The 21,156-nt window shown below is 41.0% G+C and overlaps 1 protein-coding gene across 2 annotated transcripts in view; it reads right to left on the reverse strand.

Annotated features, from left to right (window-relative positions):
• Positions 1-21,156, reverse strand: part of lama2 (laminin, alpha 2) — a 374,730-nt gene that overhangs the window by 48,687 nt on the left and 304,887 nt on the right. For both annotated transcript variants that reach the window (XM_073057306.1, XM_073057305.1), the window contains exons 40-45: positions 20,479-20,617; positions 17,336-17,438; positions 11,205-11,321; positions 10,701-10,883; positions 4,888-5,042; positions 4,660-4,803 (exon numbers count right to left, since the gene is read on the reverse strand). In XM_073057306.1, coding sequence (XP_072913407.1) covers positions 4,660-4,803; positions 4,888-5,042; positions 10,701-10,883; positions 11,205-11,321; positions 17,336-17,438; positions 20,479-20,617 — 841 coding nt within the window. The remainder of the gene's footprint in view (positions 1-4,659; positions 4,804-4,887; positions 5,043-10,700; positions 10,884-11,204; positions 11,322-17,335; positions 17,439-20,478; positions 20,618-21,156) is intronic.

Below are 21,156 nucleotides of genomic sequence, written 5' to 3' on the forward strand. Positions count from 1 at the left end.
CGGGAAGCAGTTGAAGCTTCTTCACTAAATATATTTAAGATACAGTTAGATGGATTTTTACATAGTAGGGGAATTAAGGGTTATGGGGAAAAGGCAGGTAGATGGAGCTGAGTTTACAGACAGATCAGCCATGATCTTATTGAATGGCGGGGCAGGCTCGATGGGCCGGATGGCCTACTCCTGCTCCTATTTCTTATGTTCTTATGAATCACTGCTGTCAGTGGTTTCTTGTTTTGTGTAATCTGTGTGTCACTATTGACACAACCCCACTTTAAATGTATTTTCTTGACAAAGAAACATTTTGGATACCTTGGAGATGTGGAAAAAGACAGCAAAAATGAAAACTGTAAACAAACAGAAGATAGTCTGAGAACTTGTGGTAAAATGCTGTGGCTTTGCTGCTAACTTGAACTCTGCTGGGAGTACAGAATCATTAAAGTTGCTTATACCATGTAGCAGTGGCACCTTCTGTGAGACAGAAAGTCAAGGGGCAGAGAAAGAGATTATTTGGCCCACCCAGTCTGTGCTGACCATTAAGCCTACATGAATCTCATTTCATTCTCCTCAAATTCCCTCAATTCCTCCAGATTTTACCAACCATCTTGGGTCATTGGACGATGGTAAATTTACCAACCAAACTACTCATCTTTGGAATGTGCAGGAATCTGGAACAGCCAGTGGAAAACCTCATTGTCACATGGAAAACATACAAATTCCACACAGATAGCTCCAGAGGTTAGGACTGAACCTGGTTCTCTGGAGCTCTATCAGCTATGCTATCGTGCCTTATTTGTGCTTTGAGAGTAAAATTTGAAGCGTGTGTAGATTTCCTCAGGTCTTAGTATTTTTCATTATTTTCTGTCAATTAGATTTAAAAGATAAAAGATAATATTCATAGATTGACCAGAGAATTCAAAGGGTTCAAATGTTTTCCATTTGGATTGAGGTGTGCCATTTCATACATTATATCAAAATATATGTAATATCAGTATGTCCTGTTCATTTTGTGAATGATGTGTGACGGATCCACACCCATCAGGGAAGAAGCTTTGTAAAATCCACACCCAGACTGCCAGACTCAAAAACTGTTACTTTCCCCAAGCAGTAAGGCTGATCCACCCACTAACTCACCCCACCACTGCCACTACTTTATCATTTCCTGTCAGAGTCATCTTATATACAGATGTTGTGCCTAGCGTCACTTTATGGACATACAATCAATCTATGCATATAAGCTATCTTCTGCATTTACATTTCATGTGTTTTTTTAAAGTTATTATGTTCTTTATTTTATTCTGGGTTTTTTTGTGCTGCATCAGATCCGGAGTAACAATGATTTCATTCTCCTTTACACTTGTGTCGTGGAAATGTCAAACAATCTTGAATCTTATGATGAGTTATAGTTGATACAGTAAGAATTGGATAGAATTATTGATAGTGTATGTGTTGCTTATTTGGTACAATTAATATTTGCATATTATTGGTCTCAGTTTCCTCAGTAATATTAAGTACAATGATATAAAAGTTGCTGAAGGCACATAATGAGGCTTTGAAACCATATGTTCCTCCCCTTCATTCCTTAACAGATGTCAACAAAAGGACATTGCAATTCAAATGTTCAGTCAAAAGAGGGAGACAAATTCATTTCTAAGGTGGTAAAATTTGTATATTCTTTTCCCCATAAATGTCCCCTTACAGCACTCTACTCAAAGTAAAAGTTTCTAATTGATGGCTCCTTTTAGCCGGCTTTATAACTGAAAAACACAATTCTTCCTTATTCAGCTTGTCATAACATTTATGATTTAAGGAACAAACTGGTTAAATCTCATCCTGTGTTAATATAAAAGCTAACCATATCACATTGTGGTCATAGGCATAATGTTCAGCTCTGATGCCATCTTGGTAAATGTATGCAGCACAATTTCAACCACCCAAAAGTCCTCTATAAATGTGATACCCAATTTTTACAAAAATGTCTTATCCAAAAATTATTTGATTTTGATATCTAACCTCACCATTTAGAAAACCTACTCTCCAATTACACCCTCTAACCTACACTCAGAGCTTCAGGAAATTGTGCATTTGACTCTCTGGAAAACTTTCCACTGACAATTTCCATAATCTCTCTATTGTGTGTACTCTCCTTTGTGTTATTCACAAAATGGGTTATTTTCCAATTCTCTACACTTAGTTACACATACTATTATCTACCATTCTACTAACCTAAGTGATAAACAATTATTGGCCAAACTTTATCGTATACCTCCTTTTTAATTTTCAGTTTATTGCCTTATTTAGTTACACATTTTTCTATTTTTTTAAGAAAAAATTCTTAATTCTATGTGACAATGAGGTTTTCCACTGGCTGTTCCAGGTTCCTGCACATTCCAAAGATGAGTAGTTTGGTTGGTAAATTGACCATCGTCCAATGACCCAAGATGGTTGGTAAAATCTGGGAGGAATTGAGGGAATTTGAGGAGAATGAAATGAGATTCATGTAGGCTTAATGGTCAGCACAGACTGGGTGGGCCAAAGAATTTTTTCTTAAAATTTGTCCTTCCCTCTCCCCCCACCCCCCATGGCACCATATCCCTGTACAGGGAAGAGTACGTATATCTGCACACTGTCTGTCTTCATCCTTTCCTCCCGTTTCCCTTCTCTCCTCCAATGTTCTCTCTATCCTTCCCACTGTCTCCTTTTTTTAAGAAAGGAGGGAGGGAGAAAACAGAGAACTATCGACCTGTCAGCCTGACATCGGTGGTGGGGAAGATGCTATAGTCCATTATTAAAGATGAAATAGTGGCATATCTAGATAGCAGTGATAGGATTGGGCCGAGCCAACATGGATTTACCAAGGGCAAATCGTGCTTGACTAATCTATTGGAGTTTTTCGAGGATGTAACCAGGAAGTTAGACAAGGGAGAGCCAGTGGATGTAGTGTACCTCGATTTTCAGAAGGCATTTGATAAGGTCCCACATAGGAGATTGGTGGGTAAAATCAGAGCTCATGGCATTGGGGGGAAGATATTGACATAGATAGAAAACTGGTTGGCAGATAGAAAGTAAAGGGTAATGGTGAATGGGTGTTTCTCAGAATGGCAGGTGGTGACTAGTGGGGTGCCACAGGGCTCGGTATTGGGACCACAGCTGTTTATGATTTACATCAACAATTTAGATGAAGGCATTGAGAATAACATCAGTAAGTTTGCTGATGATACTAAGCTGGGTGGCAGTGTGACATGTGATGAGGATGTTAGGAGAATTCAGGGTGATTTGGATAGGCTGAGTGAGTGGGCAGATACTTGGCAGATGACGTTTAATGTGAATAAGTGTGAGCTTATCCACTTTGGGAGTAAGAACAGGAAGGCAGATTATTATCTGAACGGTGTAGAGTTAGGTAAGGGAGAAATACAAAGAGATCTAGGAGTCCTTGTTCATCAGTCACTGAAGGTGAATGAGCAAGTGCAGCAGGCAGTGAAGAAGGCTAATGGAATGTTGGCCTTTATTACAAAGGGAATAGAGTACAAGAGCAAGGAAATCCTTTTGCATTTGTACAGGGCCCTGGTGAGACCACACCTGGAGTATTGTGTACAGTTTTGGTCTCCAGGGTTAAGGAGGGACATCCTGGCTGTAGAGGAAGTGCAGCGTAGATTCACGAGGTGAATTCCTGGGATGTCCGGACTGTCTTACGCAGAGAGGTTAGAGAGACTGGGCTTGTACACGCTGGAATTAAGGAGATTGAGAGGGGATCTGATTGCAACATATAAGATTATTAAGGGATTGGACAAGATAGAGGCAGGAAATATGTTCCAGATGCTGGGAGAGTCCAGTACCAGAGGGCATGGTTTGAGAATAAGGGGTAGGTCATTTAGGACAGTTAAGGAAAAACTTCTTCTCCCAGAGAGTTGTGGGGGTCTGGAATGCACTGCCTCAGAAGGTAGTGGAGGCCAATTCTCTGGATGCTTTCAAGAAGGAGTTAGATAGGTATCTTATGGATAGGGGAATCAAGGGATATGGGGACAAGGCAGGAACCGGGTATTGATAGTAGATGATCAGAATGGCAGTGCAGGCTCGAAGGGCTGAATGGTCTACTTCTGCACCTATTGTCTATTGTCTATTAATTCAAATGCTCGCCTTGGCTCAGTTCTAGCACCCTCTCCTCCAGTGTAAGTCAGTTGGAATAAAAACTCACCCTCCATTATGTATTCTAAAATGAGATGTAGTGGTGTGTGCACTTTGCACACATAGAGAACACTCCAACAACAATTCTGGAATTAGAGCTGAGAATGATGCTTCTATTTACATTTTTTCCATTGCTGTAGAGTATTTTCCCACTCAAGTACCACCAAGAGCCCACGCTCTAACAGTCTGGCAAATCCAAGATGTTGTCAATGTGCAGTCAGAAACATCCATCTGATCGGCACCATATAAAATTGTGGCTCCCTATTTCTGATACAGCTAAAACACCAAATAAAAAATCCACATAAACTAATCTTCCATTATCAGACACAGCAGCTTATTCTGCACAAATGTAGTTATCACAAATTGTGCCAACGCTGGAAATGCTGCACAGGATCATCTAAAATGTTGTTCGGCATTAACAATTACTTCCAAGACAGTATGTTAGATGACCTATGAGTTCTGGAGAAATGCACTCACATATTTGGCACTTCCAAGGTAAAATAATAGATTCTCAAGCTCTGAAGTCTTTACATTCAGAACAATAGAATTGTAGGCCCCTTTTTTAATGTCTGGTCGATATGTGCGGATACAGTCTCCACCAGATGACACAGAAACTTTGATCTAAAACAAGAGAGAACAATTAGCTAGTGAAACCGTGCATGAAAGATAAAGGAAGATTGAATTTATATTTGTCCTGCTACTCACAGAGTTGGCATGTTTTCGAGCTTGATTTATTAGCTCTTTGATGTGAGAAATATTTTTTCCAATTGTGTCCTGTAGATTTTTGATAGGCTTCAGTTTATCCAGCAAACTATTTGTTTTTTCTTCTAACTCTTTAACTTTCATATCAGCATCTGCAACTGCACACAGAAAGAAAAAAAATACATAAACTGATCGGTTGTACTACCTTGTCAGAATTATCTTATCTCTTATTTCTCACGTCAAAGAAGCAGATCATTTGTCCCACCATCCATGCTGGCTCCAGGGGACCAATCACATTCATTCTATTTCCCCTTACCTCTGTGACATCTCTCACTTGTGCCAGTTAACCTATACTAAGGGATATCTGCCAGCATGTCTTTGATACTTGGAGGGGGGGGGGGGGTAAAATTGGAGCAATTGGAGGAAACTTGCACAATCGCAAAAAGAATGTTCAAACATCTCAGTAGGCAGTACCCAAAGTCAGGATTGAATCTATGTCTCATGTGAAGAGGCGATAATTCTGACTGCTGCACCATCATGCCAACCAATCCAGGACACAAAGTATCATTCATGTTTCTCAGCCTATATAAATATACAGTATACACGTGCTTAATCAGCAAAGTGGGCTTTGTCCCCCAAGTCAGTTTTTTCACTACACATTTACAGATCAGTAAGCAGTTTGGAATCTAAGCCCGCCCTTTATACCTCTTTAGATTAAAGAGGTACCTGCAGAAACTTGAAGATTAATTATATTAGAAGTGCCCAAGGTCTCTGCCAATCTACCTCAATAAAAATTCACTAATCTCTCAGAAAGTGTGATCTTTAAACTTCGCAAAGGCCCACCTAAAAGAGTTGTGAATGATTAATAACGGAATTTTCTTGGTCACATGCATATCTCCTCCAAACATGCATCTTACTCAGTTCTGGAAGTTTTATTCGAACAATGAACTCTCTGTTTTGTTGAGATACAGCACAGCAAGCTCCGTACAGGGAGCGGCAGGAATTGAACCCAGTCACCTATACTGTAAAGCTTTGTGCCAACCATGACACTACTGGGCCACCTGATCATTGTGACAACAGCAATTTGTGTACACAAGGTGTACTCATCTCATTTGGAGCCAAATGATAATTTTGTTCCAAACTGGATTGAAAATTACATCTGAAACAAGTGTCCAGCAAATTTTCATGGGAATCTACAAACGATTGTACTTTTTGATGCATGGGGCAATGTTTGTCACGTGTATTTGGTTACTTTGACATGCTTGTTCATAAATTTCTAAACCATTCCAAAAATAAAAATAAATCATTAACTGTTGTAGAATCCATCACTGATTTTAGAATAATATTAAATACTGACAGTGAAGTATAATTTTGTGAATTCATTGAGTTTATCCATTGGGAACACAGATTAGGTCTTCAGGTAGATATACTGTTAAAAACAACACACACAAAATGTCGGAGGAACTCAGCAGGTCAGGCAGCATCAATGGAAATGAATAAACTGTCGGGTAGCTGGAAGGTGACAGGTGAAACCGGCTGGGTAGGGTCCAAACATCGACAGCTTATTCTCTTCCGTCGACACTGCCTGACCTTCTGAGTTCCTCCAGCATTTTGTGTGTGTTGCTTTGGATTTCCAACATCTGCAGACTTTCTCACGTACGCTTAGATTTTGCTAGTCACAGAATTTAAGGCACCGAAAGTCACATGTTTGTACTGCTGGCAGGCGAGTTAAACTTTGTTGGCAGCAAGGATTTGTAAATCTACCTTTGAGATATCTGCATATCCACCAAGGGTTCCAGAAATAAGATGGAGGCTCAGACTAGACTGACAGTAGGCAATATAAGAAAAATAAAGTGGTTCAGAATAGCAAATGAGAAAGACAGTTAAAATTTTACAAACTTTAAAAAAAACTTGGAATGTGGAAGATGAAGCTGATAATATCCATGTGAGACAAAGGGATTGCTACTTAGTGAACATGTGGAAAAAGTGCTGAGGCTTTCTTCAATGTTGATATTTCAAAGTCCTACTTTTAGAAAGAACAAATTCAGAAAAAAAAAGACATTTTGAATATTCCCTGAAATATGGATAAACTGGATTATTTAGAGGGGTGGAAAGCGTAGGAGCAGAGAGGGCTGAAGAGATGTTTGACTGAGGTGAATAAAATTGTGATGAACCATCTAAAATGTATATAGGAAAGCTATTCAGAAATAGCCCTTCCTATTTTCTCTATTTAGGTCCCTTGTGGCTTTATAGACCTCACTAGACCTCACAAGAGGAGTAAAAAGTTCAAAGAAGTTAATTTGTTAAAGTACATACAGTGTATCTCACCGTATACAACTCTGAGACTCTCTTCCTTGCTGGCATTCACGGTAATAGAAGGAAACACAATAGAATCAATGAAAAATAAACCTCACACGACAGAGACAGAAATACAATCAGTGCGCAAATACAAAAAGAGAGAAAAAAAAAATTAATCAAACAGTAATTATCAAGAACACAAGTTGTAGAATCCTTAAAAGTGAGTCCATAGGTTGTGGAATCAATTCACCGTTGGGGTGAGTGAAGTTGTCCACTCTGGTTCCAGAGCCTGATGGTTATAATTGTTCCTGAACCTGGTGGGATGGGACTTGAGACTCCAGTACCCTCTTCCTGATGGCAGCAGCGAGAAGGGACGGTAGGGGTCCTTGATGATGGGTGCTGCTTTCCTGTCACAGTACTTGGCGTAGATGTGTTCAATGGTAGGGAGGGCTTTACCTGAGAGGAACTGGGCTGTACCCACTACTTTTTGCAGTTTTTCCCCCCATTCAAAGCTATTTGTATCCAGATACCAGGCCAATGTACAACCAGTCAGTATAATCTCCACAACCCATCAACAGAAGTTTGTCAGAATTTTGGGGGACATGTTGAATTGGTGCAAATTTCAAAGCAGAGGTGCTGTAATACCTTCTTTGTCCTGGCATTTCCATGCTGGACTCAGCATGGTTCTTCTGAAATGACAATGCCGAGGAATTTAAAGGTGCTGACTCTCTAAACCTCTACTGTTGAGAACCGTCTCAAGGATCTCTGGTTTCCTCCTCCTGTAGTTAATAATCAGCACTTCGATTTTGCTGACATTGAGTGAGAGTTTGCTGTTTTGGCAGCACTCAGCCAGATTTTCTATATGCTGAGTTGTCACTACCTTTGATTCATCCACTACACTGGAGTCATCAGCAAATTTAAATATGAAATCTTAAATATGAATCTTTAAGATTGAAGCAGTTAGTAGAAAGATTAGAAAGGAGATGCAATAGTGGTTTTCATCTAGCATGTGGTGGGTATCTGAAACTCCCTGCCTGAAAATATGGTAAGCTTCAAGTTCCTGGATGTCAACATCTCAGATGATGTATCCTGGGCCCAACACGTTAGACGGTAAGATCATAAGACATAGGAGCAGAAATAGGCCACTTGCTCAGAGCCTGCTGCATCACTCAGTCATGGCTGATACCTTTTTTCCCCTCCTCAGCCCCACACCCCAGCCTTCTCCCCGTAACCTTTGATGCCGTGTCCAATCAACAACCTATCAAGCTTCACCTTAAATACAGACAACTTGGCCTCCACAGCTGCCTGTGGTAATAAATTCCACAAATTCACCACCCTCTAGCTAAAGACATTTTTCTGCATCTCTTTTTGAAATGGGCGCCCCTCTATCCTGAGGCTGTTTACTCTTGCCTGAGGCTCCCCCACTATGGGAAATATCCTTTCCACATCAACTCTGTCTAGGCTTTCAACATTCAAAAGGTTTCCATCCTTCTAAATTCTAGCAAGTACAGACCCAATGCTATCAAACATTCCTTGTATGATAACCCTTTCATTCCCAGAATCGTCCTTGGAACCTCCTCTGAAGCCTCTCCAATGCCAGCACATCTTTTCTTAGATGAGGAGCTGTAAACTGTTCACAATACTCAAGGTGAGGCCTCACCAGTGTCTTAAATAAAGTCTCACTTTCATATCCCTGCTCTTGCATTCTAGACCTCTTAAAATTAATACATTACATTTGCCTTCCTCACCACTGACTCAACCTGCAAGTTAACCTTTAGGGTGTTCTGCACATGGACTCCCAAGACTCTTTGTATCTCAGATCCTTGGAGTTTCTCCCCACTTAGAAAATAGCCTCTGCATTTAGTTCTACTACCAAAGTGCATGACCATGCATTTTCCAACAAAGATGAAGACATAGATACAACAAAGAAGACATTGTAGTTTCTCTACTTTCATAGAAGTTTAAGGAAATACGGCACATTGGTGAAAACTCTTACAAGCAGTGAAAAGCACTCTGACTGGTTGCATCAGAGTCTGGTATGGAAAATCCAGTGCCCAGGAACACAGGAAACTACAGAGATTCGTGGCCTCAGCCAGTTCCATCATGGGTACCACTCTCCTCACCAGTGAGGGCATCTACAGGAGTTGGTGTCTCAACAAGGCAACATCCATTCCCAAGGATCCTCACCATCCTGGCCTTGCCTTCATCAGACAGGATGAAGAGGTCAATACTCCCCAATGCCATTAGGCTTTACAATTCTACCTCCAGGACTTAAGAACTTTTTAAAAGCTATTAATGCTTTTTGAGACGGTGATTTAGATGCATATCATATTTTTTTTACTGAGTTAAGTATTGTATGTAATTAGTTTTGCTACAGCAAGTGTATGGGACATTGGAAAAAAAGTTGAATTTCCCCATGGGGATGAATAAAGTATCTATCTATCTATCTATCAGGCAGGAGATACAGGAGCCTGAAGACCACACCTTAAGGGTTTAGCAACAGCTTGATCAACACTGCCATTAGATTCTTCAACTGACCTGTCCCTAACACTAACTCAGCTTATTTTTTTTCTCTCTCTCTCTCTCAACTTGCACTATTGTTCTTATGTTTATTTTGTCATATAAATTAGGTATAAATTAATTTAAGTTTATGTTAACTTATATTTAACCTGCGTATTGTATGTAATTAGTTTTGCTACAACAAGTGTATGGGACATTGGAAAAAAGTTGAATTTCCCCATGGGGATGAATAAAGTATCTATCTATCTATTTGTACTGTGCTGCTGCATAAAGCTATTTTTCATACCATTTATGTCTCAATATGTACGCTTATGACAATAAACCTTGAACATAATAAAAGCAGAAATCCTCACCACACTTTAAAACATTCTTAGATGTGTAGTCAGAGCTGTGACAAGGTTACTGAGCAAGAGCCAGAAGGTGCTGTTGTATTATATATTAGTTCAGAATAAATACAATACAGTGCTTAGCCTCATGCCGGGCTGTAAATTTTCTGTGAGTCCACACCATCCTGACTTGGAAATCCATCATCATTGGGCATAGATGCTGAAATTACCGAGTAACACACACAAAATGCTGGAGGAATTCAGCAGGTCAGGCAGCGTCTATGGAGAGGACTGAACAGCTGACCTTTCAAGCTGAGACCCTTCATTACATCCTGGTTCACAACCATCTTCTTAAAGGCAAATGGAGGGCTAGGCAATAAACATCCACTTCCCATGAATGAACAAAGGACAGACACATATTTTGAAATATGCTCAGTGGAAATCAGGTAGAGATACCCTAAAATCAGAGTTTTAAAATCATCAGAATTATCATACCTCTGGACTCTGTAAGTAGGGGGAAATACCCTTTTCTGTTTAGTAATTATTACAAATACAAAGAATACTTTTAAAAACATTGCTGATTAGGAGAGGAGAAGAAAAAGATTGATCATGATAATCGTGTTATTGTGCATCTTTTGCTTAAAAACATGGGCTAACAGAATGGGAACTTACTTGTTTTAGCTGGAGTATTAATGGCAGCATTTGCTCTGGCAACATCATCTTTCAATTTACTGCAGTTGTCCTGCAATCCAAGTAAATTCTGGTTCAAGTTTTTTATTTCTGCCAGCACTGCATTTGCTGTATCATTTGCCTGTTTTGCTTTGTCTTTAGCTGCTTGTATCTTGAACTTTGCATCTGTTATTTCAATGAAGCAGACACATGGCTTAGTTGTAACTACTCATGGTAATGCCACTTCTGGTGTAGACAAGAACTGATTACAATTCCATGAACAATTAACAGAGATAGTAAAAGTATAAGTTTCTGAGTTTGTGTTTTTATCGGGAAGTTTAATCCAAAAGTGTGTATACACTGGTCATGATTTAATACACTATTTGTCAATGTGGTTATGGCACATAATTAAAGAAGAATTTGTGAACATGTTCTGAATGCTAATTATTGCTGTAAATCTTACCCTAAAAACAGCTCATGTTTGAAACCACATATTTTAAAACTTACCATCAGGAATGGCACTAAGTTTTGCAAGACTATCATTCAAGGCTTTCATCATGTTTTTATTTTTCATTGCACCATCATTCAGCCTATTTTGTAAATTTTTCAAGTCATCTTCTCTTTCTGAAAAACAATAAGCACATTTCAAAACAGGGCATCCGCAGTGATCAGCTTTGAGCTAATCAAAGCATTTCTAATGATAATGTTGAGTTATTCAGGTCATAGTACAATGGTGGAAGCACCGAGTGACTCGATGATTAATCACTTGGACAAGGCAAGTGGCAATTTGATGCCATGATCAGTACTGAGTTTGAAGATCTCAAATGAGACGAGCAAAAGGCAAACAACAATGAAGCTGAAACATCAACAGGCCCTCACCTCAAATCACTACCTGTTAACTGTTGCTGGATAATATACAACCTTGAACTCTGAGTGATCAGAAGTTTGGATTAGGGTAGGGTTGAGTTGGGCTGTGATTAGAACATAGAACAATACAGCACAGGATAAGCCCTATGGCCCACAATGTTGTGCTGAGCCAATTCAATTAGTAATCAAATTGCCAACTAAACTAATTCCTTCTATCTACACGTAACACGCTGTAAAGTTTCACTGCTAATGTAATGGCTTCTCTGTAATGTTCCACTGCTAAGTTAATGGTTTTACTGTAGCAGAAGTGTTTAGGTTATGACTAGAGATAATGGGGCATGTTAGCCCATGAGCGGGACATTGCTATCTCTTGTGTGTCTGAGAGCCGGGGAACGCGCGGTCTTTTGCCGGGGAGAGATGAGGAGAGAAGACGCAAATGGAGAGATTTGGTAGACCTCGGACGGAGTGGTTTTGGAGCGAGGGTCCGAAGGTCAGCAACGATCAGAGGAGGTTGATGGTGGACAAACAGCCTTAGTGAGCTCTAATGATGCGTATTAGACTGTTTCATGAGAATGGGCCCTTCTCTCTTATTTTGTTTCTTTATTAACCATGTAGTCAAATTAAGGATTATAAAGTTCAATCAACGAATCGCATTTTGTGTACTGTCTGTTATTTCGTGGTACTGATTTGTAACAGGGGACACATCTCGCTGCATCCACCCAAATGAGATTTCTTAAGTTTGGCCGGGCCAGGGGCTATCACCCCCTATATTAATCAGCCAGCCAAAGTGAGAGTTACATATGCAGTGTCTATATCCTTCAATTTCCCTCACATTCTTGTGTCTATCTGAACATTTCTTAAAAGTCCGTACTGTATCTATCTTTACCACCACCCCAGGTAGTGCATAATAGGCATAATAGCGCATAATCTTTGTGTAAAAAAACTTGCCTTTCTCATCTCCCTTGAATTTACCCCCTTTCACCTTAAATGCATGGTCTCCGGTATGAGACACCCTGGGGAAAAAATATTCTTTCTGTCTACTCTATCCATGCCTCCCGTAGTCTTATAAAGCTTTATCAGATCACCCCCCAGCCTCCGCTGCAGCAGAGAAAATTAGAAATCAGTATATCAGTTTATTACTTTTTGAGATCTCACTTGGAGTACTGCATGCAATTTTGGTCACTCTAATTTTAGGTGAACCTGGTTGCCTTGGAGTCAAGGGAACTTTGATGCACTACTTTACCGGCTAAAATGAGGAAGGATTGAGTAACACACATTTATAGCCAATGGCATTTAGAAGGATGACATATGACCTCATTAAAGCATAGATGATACTGACGGAGAATGACAGAGTGGATGCCAAAAGGCTATTTACTCTAGAACCTAAGGTATATAAATGTCGCCGTTGGCAGGTCCCTCTCCATCGTCCTGTAATGGAGCTATATTGCAGATCGCTCCTACCCTGCCGCTGCCTGTAAGGAGTTAGTATGTTCTCCCTGTGGTCACGTGGGTTTCCTCTGGGTGCTCCAGTTTCCTCTCATAGTCCAGAGATGTACTGGTTGGTTGGTTAATTAATGATTATAAATTGTCCCATGATTAGGCTGTGATTGGTGGGTGGTGTGGCTTGAAGGCCTATTCCGCACTGAACCCCAATAAATAAATAAATAAAACTCTGCGGCAAGGTGTAATAAGCTCAGATATAATAAGCTTAAAATCCATTAATATATCTTGGTAATTAAAAAATAGAGTTTAGGTCACCAGAAAGCAAAACTGTCAAAGATATCACCTTATTATTAACAAAATAAATGCTTTCCATTTTCTATAGAAAATGGTCTGTAAGGATACAGAAATATTCAGTCAGGTTAAAGGCTGGTCACCACCCACCATCATATTAAAGATTGGTTATACCGATAAGGGATCGCAGCTGATGGTTAATTGGAATAATGTTCACCATCAGGAATGATAATCACAATATCACATCAGGTACTGAGTATTAGCGAGGAGCTGTAAACATTCTGCAGACTTAATCTTGCTGCAGTCTGAGCGTGACAGGAACCAGAGGTGAAATAACTGTGAGTCATTACATCTTTCTCAATTACCAGGCTCAATTCTGCAGCTCACTCTGATAGGTAATCATTACGTTCTGATGTACTCTTACATGTCCACAATGTTCCAAAAAGTAATTCTGTAGATTAATGTGCAGGAATCATCCTTTAAATGAGGTCACTGGAGAAAGCTGAGTAAAAGTTAGCTCTGTTCTCAGTCCCCCATAATAGCACTGAGAAAAATAAGGAAATGACTTGGTAAATAATTTCGACCAACAACAGAAACAAGTACATCTTGGCACTTGTTTCAGAAACAAAAATGCCCAGTTTAAAGAAAATATACATTTTTATAATTGTGATTTTATAATTATGTTTGCACTTTATGATTCTATCTTTTGTATTTTTAAAATACTAGCAATAATGGCAATTGATGAATATGGCATCATTATTATGTATTATCTTGATATTCCACATAAAATTGACAGGTACGCAAGGAAATTTCAATAGGGCCAATCAGACCAACAGGCAAATTTTATCATTGTGTGTACTTATTTTCAATTGCAAAACACTGTCGCTCCCAGTTGGAAAGAAGGCACTGACCATCCAGTAGGTGGCAGCAAATAAATTATTTTTAACCTGCAGAACATTCCTGTATCTTTACAAACGCTCTGCGCTCTCCAATAAAAATCACAATGCTGGCCGAATTTTTAATTAAACAAACCCAATCTAATGCCAGAAGTATGCATTTTTATAGGTGTTATAGAGCAATACAGCACAGATACAGGCCCTTTGGCCTGACGAGCCAATGCTAACCATGGTGCCACCCAGCCAACTCCAATTTCCTGCATTCAGCACTGCCCCTCAACATTCTATCCAAGTGATACTGTTGTAGCTGCCTCAACCATTTCCTCTGAAGCCTGTTCCATGTGCTCACAACCCCTTGGGTATAAAACTTGCCCTGCATGTCCCCTTCAAATCCTGCCTTTCTCACCCCAAATCAATGCTCCTCAGGCTTGGTCTCCTCTACATTGGGGAAAAGTCTTTTACTATCCACCCTATCATTAGCTTAAAAGATTTCTATAAAGTCACCCCTCAGTTACAATTAGATCTTAAATTTTAACCCACTTGTGCTTTGATACATTTGTTTAAAATAGTATAAACCTGAAGGTCACTGGTTCGAGCCTCAGCTGAGGCAGCGTGTTTGTGTCCTTGAGCAAGGCACTTAACAACACATTGCTCTGCGACGTCACCGGTGCCAAGCTGCATGGGTCCTAGTGCCTTTCCCTTGGACAACATTGGTGGCGTGAGGAGGGGAAGGCCTGCAGCTTGGGCAACTGCCGGACTCCCATACAACCCTGCCCAGGCCTGCGCCCTGGAAACTCCAGGCGCAGATCCATGGTCTCTCGAGACCGATGGATGCCACCACCACAAATCTCTCAGTAAGTGATTATGATAAGGAATTTGAGTGTACTATAAAGTGATGGTCATAGCAATGGACTGTTAATTATCGCTTTTGTCATGGGCCGTTGCTACTGGCTTCAATTGTGCCAAAAGATCAAGGGCAAGGGCATTATTAAAGTCTTTTTGCACTTAACAGGAATGAAAATCTGCTTTGCACCAGAGATAACTGAGTCTGGTCATGGGTGGTAGATTCACTATCTCATGGTTTCAGAAACCCAGGTTCAATCTTGACCTCAGGTGCTCTTTGTGTCGGGTCTTCATATGTTATCTGTGACCTCATGGGTTTCCACTGGCAGTTCAGGGTTCCTCCCACATTCCAAAGAACCATAGGTCAGTAGGTTAGTTACCCACTGTTAATAGCCCCCTCATGTGTAGGTCACTCGTAGAATCTGGGGAATCTGGAGAATAAATAATAATGGGATTAATGTAGGATTAGTCTAAATGTCTAATCCTACATTATGACATCCCTTAGTCTAAAATAGTCCTGATGAAGGGTCTCGGCCCAAAACGCCGACTGTTTATTCATTTCCATAGATGCTACTGGACCTGCTGAGTTCCATCAGCATCTTACGTGTGTTGCTTTGGATTTCCGGCACCTGCAGAATTTCTTATGTTTACTCTAAATGGCTTGCTGAGGTCAGCGTAGATTCGGTAGGACAAAGGATTTGTTTCTGTGCTGTGTGACGCTGTGAGACTGGAGAGTGGCAGAGAGATGGAACATGGGGGTAGAAAGGGACAGCTACTGGTCAGAAGCTGGGGGTTGAGCACAGTGACCAGGAGAGCAGTGCTGGCTTTAATTCAGGGCATCCCATGTACAGACGATCACAAGGCCATTCAAATGGTCCGTGACTATTTGGATTGGTCACATAGACGATAGCTGGGTGAAGAGGCAACCAAGATCTGAGCCAAATGTGGAAGTTTCAGGAAGATTAGTGCAGATCAAGGCCCGGGCCTTGAGATGTCAGGGCAAGTTTGACTTGACAAGGATTAGGGGAATGAAGATAGGCGGCTCTCTGGAATGAGGGAAGGAGAGGTCAGTAGCACTTGAGGCAGGAATTTGTAGGATAAAAGGTAATATTGAACTTAGTGGAGTAGCAGTCCAGGAGAGAGCTGTGAGGAACTGGTTAACCTCAGAGTGCCCAATGACAATTGCTACCAAGGTGCAAGATTTTCCCCTGAACCCGCTTTAGTTGGACCTCACCTAACTTGTGCCCATGACAATAAACTCGACCAGACCTGACCGTCACTCTGGGCCATTTACCATCCTGACAAATTCTCCCATACTGCTCAAAAACAGGCATTGTGTGGAACAGATACGAATTGATACACAGAATATAGAAACTGACTCAGTCACACAGGAATGCAAGGCAGAAAGTGGCTGGTTAAATTTACAGAATATTACAAAGCGACTCAGAAATATGCATCTCTCTATGGTGAGCATGTTTCAAGCAGAACATATAAATTGCTGGAGGAACTTAGCAGGTTAGACAGCATCTATGGAGGGGAATAAGGAGTCTAAATTTCGGGCCAAGACCGTTCATCAGGACTGGAAAGGGGGGGGTGTGGTTTGTGGGGTGGGGGAGAAATGCCAGAATAAGAAGGTGGGGGGGGGAGAAGAAGGAGTACAAGCTGGCAAGTGACAGGTGAAGCCAAGTGAGGGAGAAGGTGGGTGGGTGAGGGATAGGGGATGAAGTGAGAAGGTGGGAAGTGATAGGTGGAACAGTTAAAGGGCTGATGAAGATGGAATTTGAGGAGAGGACACCGGGACATGGGGGAACAGGAAGCAGGAGAGGCTCCAGAGGGAGGTGATGTGTAGGTGATGAGAAGGGAAGGGGTAAGAGGGGAGTCAGTATAGGGAATGGAACAGAGGAAAGGGGGAAGGTAGACATTACAGGAAGTTAGAGAAATCAATGTACATGCTGTCAGTTTGGAGGCTACCTAGACAGAATACGAGGTGTTACTTCAATCTGGGAGTGGCCTCATCGTGGCAATAGAGTAGGCCATGGATCGGCATGTTCATTTATTATCAAAGCATGTATCCATATACAACTCTGAAATTTGTATTCTCCAGATAGCCATGAAACAAAATCATTCAGAGAGGAACATCAAGCCCAGCCTCTCCCCATACAAAAAAAAGTAAAGAACATTTTATCTCATGTCAGAATGGGAATGGGAAGTAGAATTAAAATGGGTGATTACAGGGGATAATACCGTGTGATTTAATGTCTCAGCTTGCTGATATTATTTTACAAATAAAAAACTTACCCTGTACATCTGCCCCCACATGTTGGGCCTCATTCAACTGTTTAAAACTCTTCTGTAGTGAGCTCTTGGCAGTATCCTTCATAGATCCATCTGGACCAGATACCTGATTAAAGAAACACAAATCATGACAACTAGCAGCATTACAACGATTGCAGGCATATAATCACATCAAAGATGTTGTCTAATAATATTTCTGAGTGACAGGCTGGAGCAAAATTTTGTCATTGCTTTAGGCGGTCAGACACAACAGTCTGCAACATTCACTTGGATGTTTGGCCAAGATTCTCCTTTCACTCTTAATATCTAATAAGTACATGATCCTCCATCTACCTTTATGTGTGCTTAGATTATTTTCTCTCTCCTGTGTGCATTTCTGGTTCTCTGTCAACGTATTATTCTGTTCCCTTCTCTTTCCTTTGGACTTCTCTCACTGACTCTGCTTATCTGAGCTTTCCATTTCCAACTGTGCCTTCATCTTTCTTGCTAAACTTTTTCTCCGGGCACCTCATTTTTCTCTCTCTCCCTTTGCTTGTACTGGACACTTTATTTGCTTACTTATTCTCCGTCTCTCATCTCCTCCCGTTTCTAATTCAATCTGACAATTCTGACCTCCCCGTTGGTAAATTGGTTTTGGCTCAGTTTAAGAACTTCATTTTGTAAATCCAGATGAGCTGTGTGGCGAAGGAGTGATGCCGACAGTGGGTTCAGTGATCAGGAACTTCGATCTGTGACTCTGACTGTAATGGATGTAAAATTATTACCCAACACACTTCTGGAATCTACAGCAGTTCATTCACGTTATAACGACATATAATCCAAAACGACGAACAGCATTAAGGCTGCAGTGATGAATGGAATTTGGTCTTCGTTCCACTCAATTTACTAGTCTATTTTGGATATTACCCAATTTAAAAACACGCTCTCAACAGTATTAGTAACAACCGAGTCAGTGCATTCCAGTGAAAGAGTGCTATTTTAACAATATTTATCTGTATTAATTATCCCACTTTAACTGCTTCACGTACCTTACTCAGCACTGTAATTGAAAAAGAAATCTTTTCAGGATGATTGGAAAGGAGCAGAGGATTGGGACTAATTGGACAGAATCATAGAAAATTTATGATAGATGTCTGTACTGATTTACAAAAGAAAGTTATACAACCTAATCCCACATTTTAGCACTTGCTCTGTAGTCCCATAGGTGACAGCTCTTAAAGTATTCATCTAAATATCTTTCAAATGAGATAAGATTCTACCTCCATTCAGCCCATCGAGTCCACCCTACCATTTAATCATGGCTGATCCTGGATCCCACTCAACCCCACACACCTGCCCTCTCACTATATCCCCTGATGCCCCAACCAATCAGGAATCTATCAACTTTCGCTTTAAATATACCCACAGACTTGGCCTCCACCACAGTCTGTGGCAGAGATTCACCATTCTTTGGCTAAAAAAAGTCCTCCTTACTTCTGTTCTAAAAGGTCATCCCTCAATTTTGAGGCTGTGCCCTCCAGTTCTGGATATGCACAGCAGAGGGAACAGCCTCTCCACATCCACCTTATCTAGTTCTTTCAACCCTCTCATTGATTTTTTTTCTTTCTTTACTCTCTCACTCAGTGGAAGCGGTAGGTGCGGGCTCAGCTGCAATATTTAAGAGAAGTTTGGTTGGGAGGAATATGGAGGGCTATTTTCTGGCTGTGGGTTGATGGGACTATCCATATAAACAAGTTGACTCAGACTAGATGAGCCTAAGGGCTTGTCACTATGCTCTAGTTCTCTATGACTAACTGGGGCGGCACGGTAGCATAATGGTTAGCACAACGCTTCACAGTACCAGCGACCCGGACCAATTCCCGACGTTGCCTGTAAGGAGTTTGTACATTCTTCTCACGATCACGTGGGTTTCCTCCCACAATCCAAGGATATACTGGCTGGTAGTAAGTTAGTCATTGAAAAATTGTCCCATGGACCGGCTAGGGTTAAATCAGGGGTTGCTGGGTGGCATGGCTCAAAGGGCCAGAAGGGTCTATTCTGCACTGTATCCCATTAAAGAGATTAAATAAATCTATGTATCCTGGATACTAACCACTCTGCCAAGAAGTCTGCCCTTTCAGTAACCCAGCACAAGGATGATGGATTGAATAGTCACCTCTCAGATGATACCAAAGCCACCTTCTGTACCACTGGTCTCTCCGTGGCTGCATTTCACGACTATTCCAGCAGCTTTTCTCCCCTTTGTTAAATTCTCGCCCTTTGCGTTGCAATAGGATTCGGTGCCTCTGTTCCTCATGTCCTTTTGGCCTCAGACCATAAGTAGGCCATTCGGCCCATTGGGTCTGCTCCACCATTCAATCATGGGCTGATCCAATTCTTCCAGTCATCCCTGCTCCCCTATCTTCTCCCCGAATCCTTTGATGCCCTGGCTAATCAAGAACCTATCTATCTCTGCCTTGAATGCACCCAATGACTTGGCCTCCACAGCCACTCGTGGCACAAAATTCCACAGATTTACCACCCTCTGACTAAAGTAATTTCTCCGCATCTCTGTTCTAAATGGACGTCCTTCAATCCCGAAGCCATGCCCTCTTGTCCTAGATTCCCCTACCATGGGAAATAACTTTGCCATATCTAATCTGTTCAGGCCTTTTAACATTTCTATGAGATCCCCCCCCCTCCATTCTCTTGAACCCCAGGGAATACAGCCCAAGAGCTGCCAGATGTTCCTCATACGGTAATGACCCACTGTCATTACATGACACCCACTCCTTATGTGCTTTCCCATTGATTTAATATAGCGATTTGAGCAAACTGCTCAGTGCCTTCCCCAAAAACATTAGGCACATATCTATATGTAGCTAGGGTGCTGAAGACTTTTACACAGTACTATATATTGGCTAAAATAGGAAGGTTGGTGGGAAACAGAAATAAGGGTACTTAGCTTTGATTTAACTCATAGTATTAAGTGTTACTTGGTAACTGGAAAGATGTAATATACAGTACGATATATGGTTTGATTATTTGCACAAATGTTTCTACAGGTGAAAAATGAGTGAATGTAAACTGGTTCAAAGAGCACATGATTGTAATAGCCAGATTTCTTACAGTGATTTGCGAGGGTCAAGAGGCACCACTCTTCTTACCAGTCTCACGGCCTGATTGGCTGTGTCCTTGGCCTCTTTTGCTATTTTTTCAGCTTGATCGATTTTGTCTTTGATATTAGTATAAGCTCTGAAGGCAGCAGTCGCATTAAAGGACAGGTTCTTGGCCTCCGCAAGGATGCTGCAGTACAAAGAAAACTATATTTATAAAGAACCGTCAACAATATTAACAACAGAATTTTTCCATGCTTGATATCTTTAAGCTAAGTATTGGGCCGTTTGCCTATTTTCAAGGGAATGAGGAAGTTATTTTGTAATTTTGCCACACAACCAATCAGCAGCAATCGTGAAAAAGTTGGTGTACTTCTCTGTACATGGTGCCATTAAGGCCATGCTTAGAATACAGAGAGCCGTCCCGGTCTCCTTACTTGAGGAAAGATATATTGGTTTTGCAGGCGTTGCAGAGGACGTTTATCAGATTGATTTTAGAAATGAGGGGGTTAACCAATGAGGAGAGAGTGATTCATCTGGAACTATACTCACTTGAAATTTTGAAGAATGCGAATGAATCTTACAGGAAACATACGAAATTATGAAAGGGATAAATAGAATAGAGGCAGGAAAGTCGTTCCCAATGACAAGTGATCTGGTACCATAGCTTCAAGACTCAGAGGGAGTCGTTTCAGGACAGATTTGAGGAGGAGCTGCTTTCCTCAGAGT

This window comes from Hemitrygon akajei, chromosome 9 (assembly GCF_048418815.1).
Source record: "Hemitrygon akajei chromosome 9, sHemAka1.3, whole genome shotgun sequence".
NCBI lineage: Eukaryota > Metazoa > Chordata > Chondrichthyes > Myliobatiformes > Dasyatidae > Hemitrygon > Hemitrygon akajei.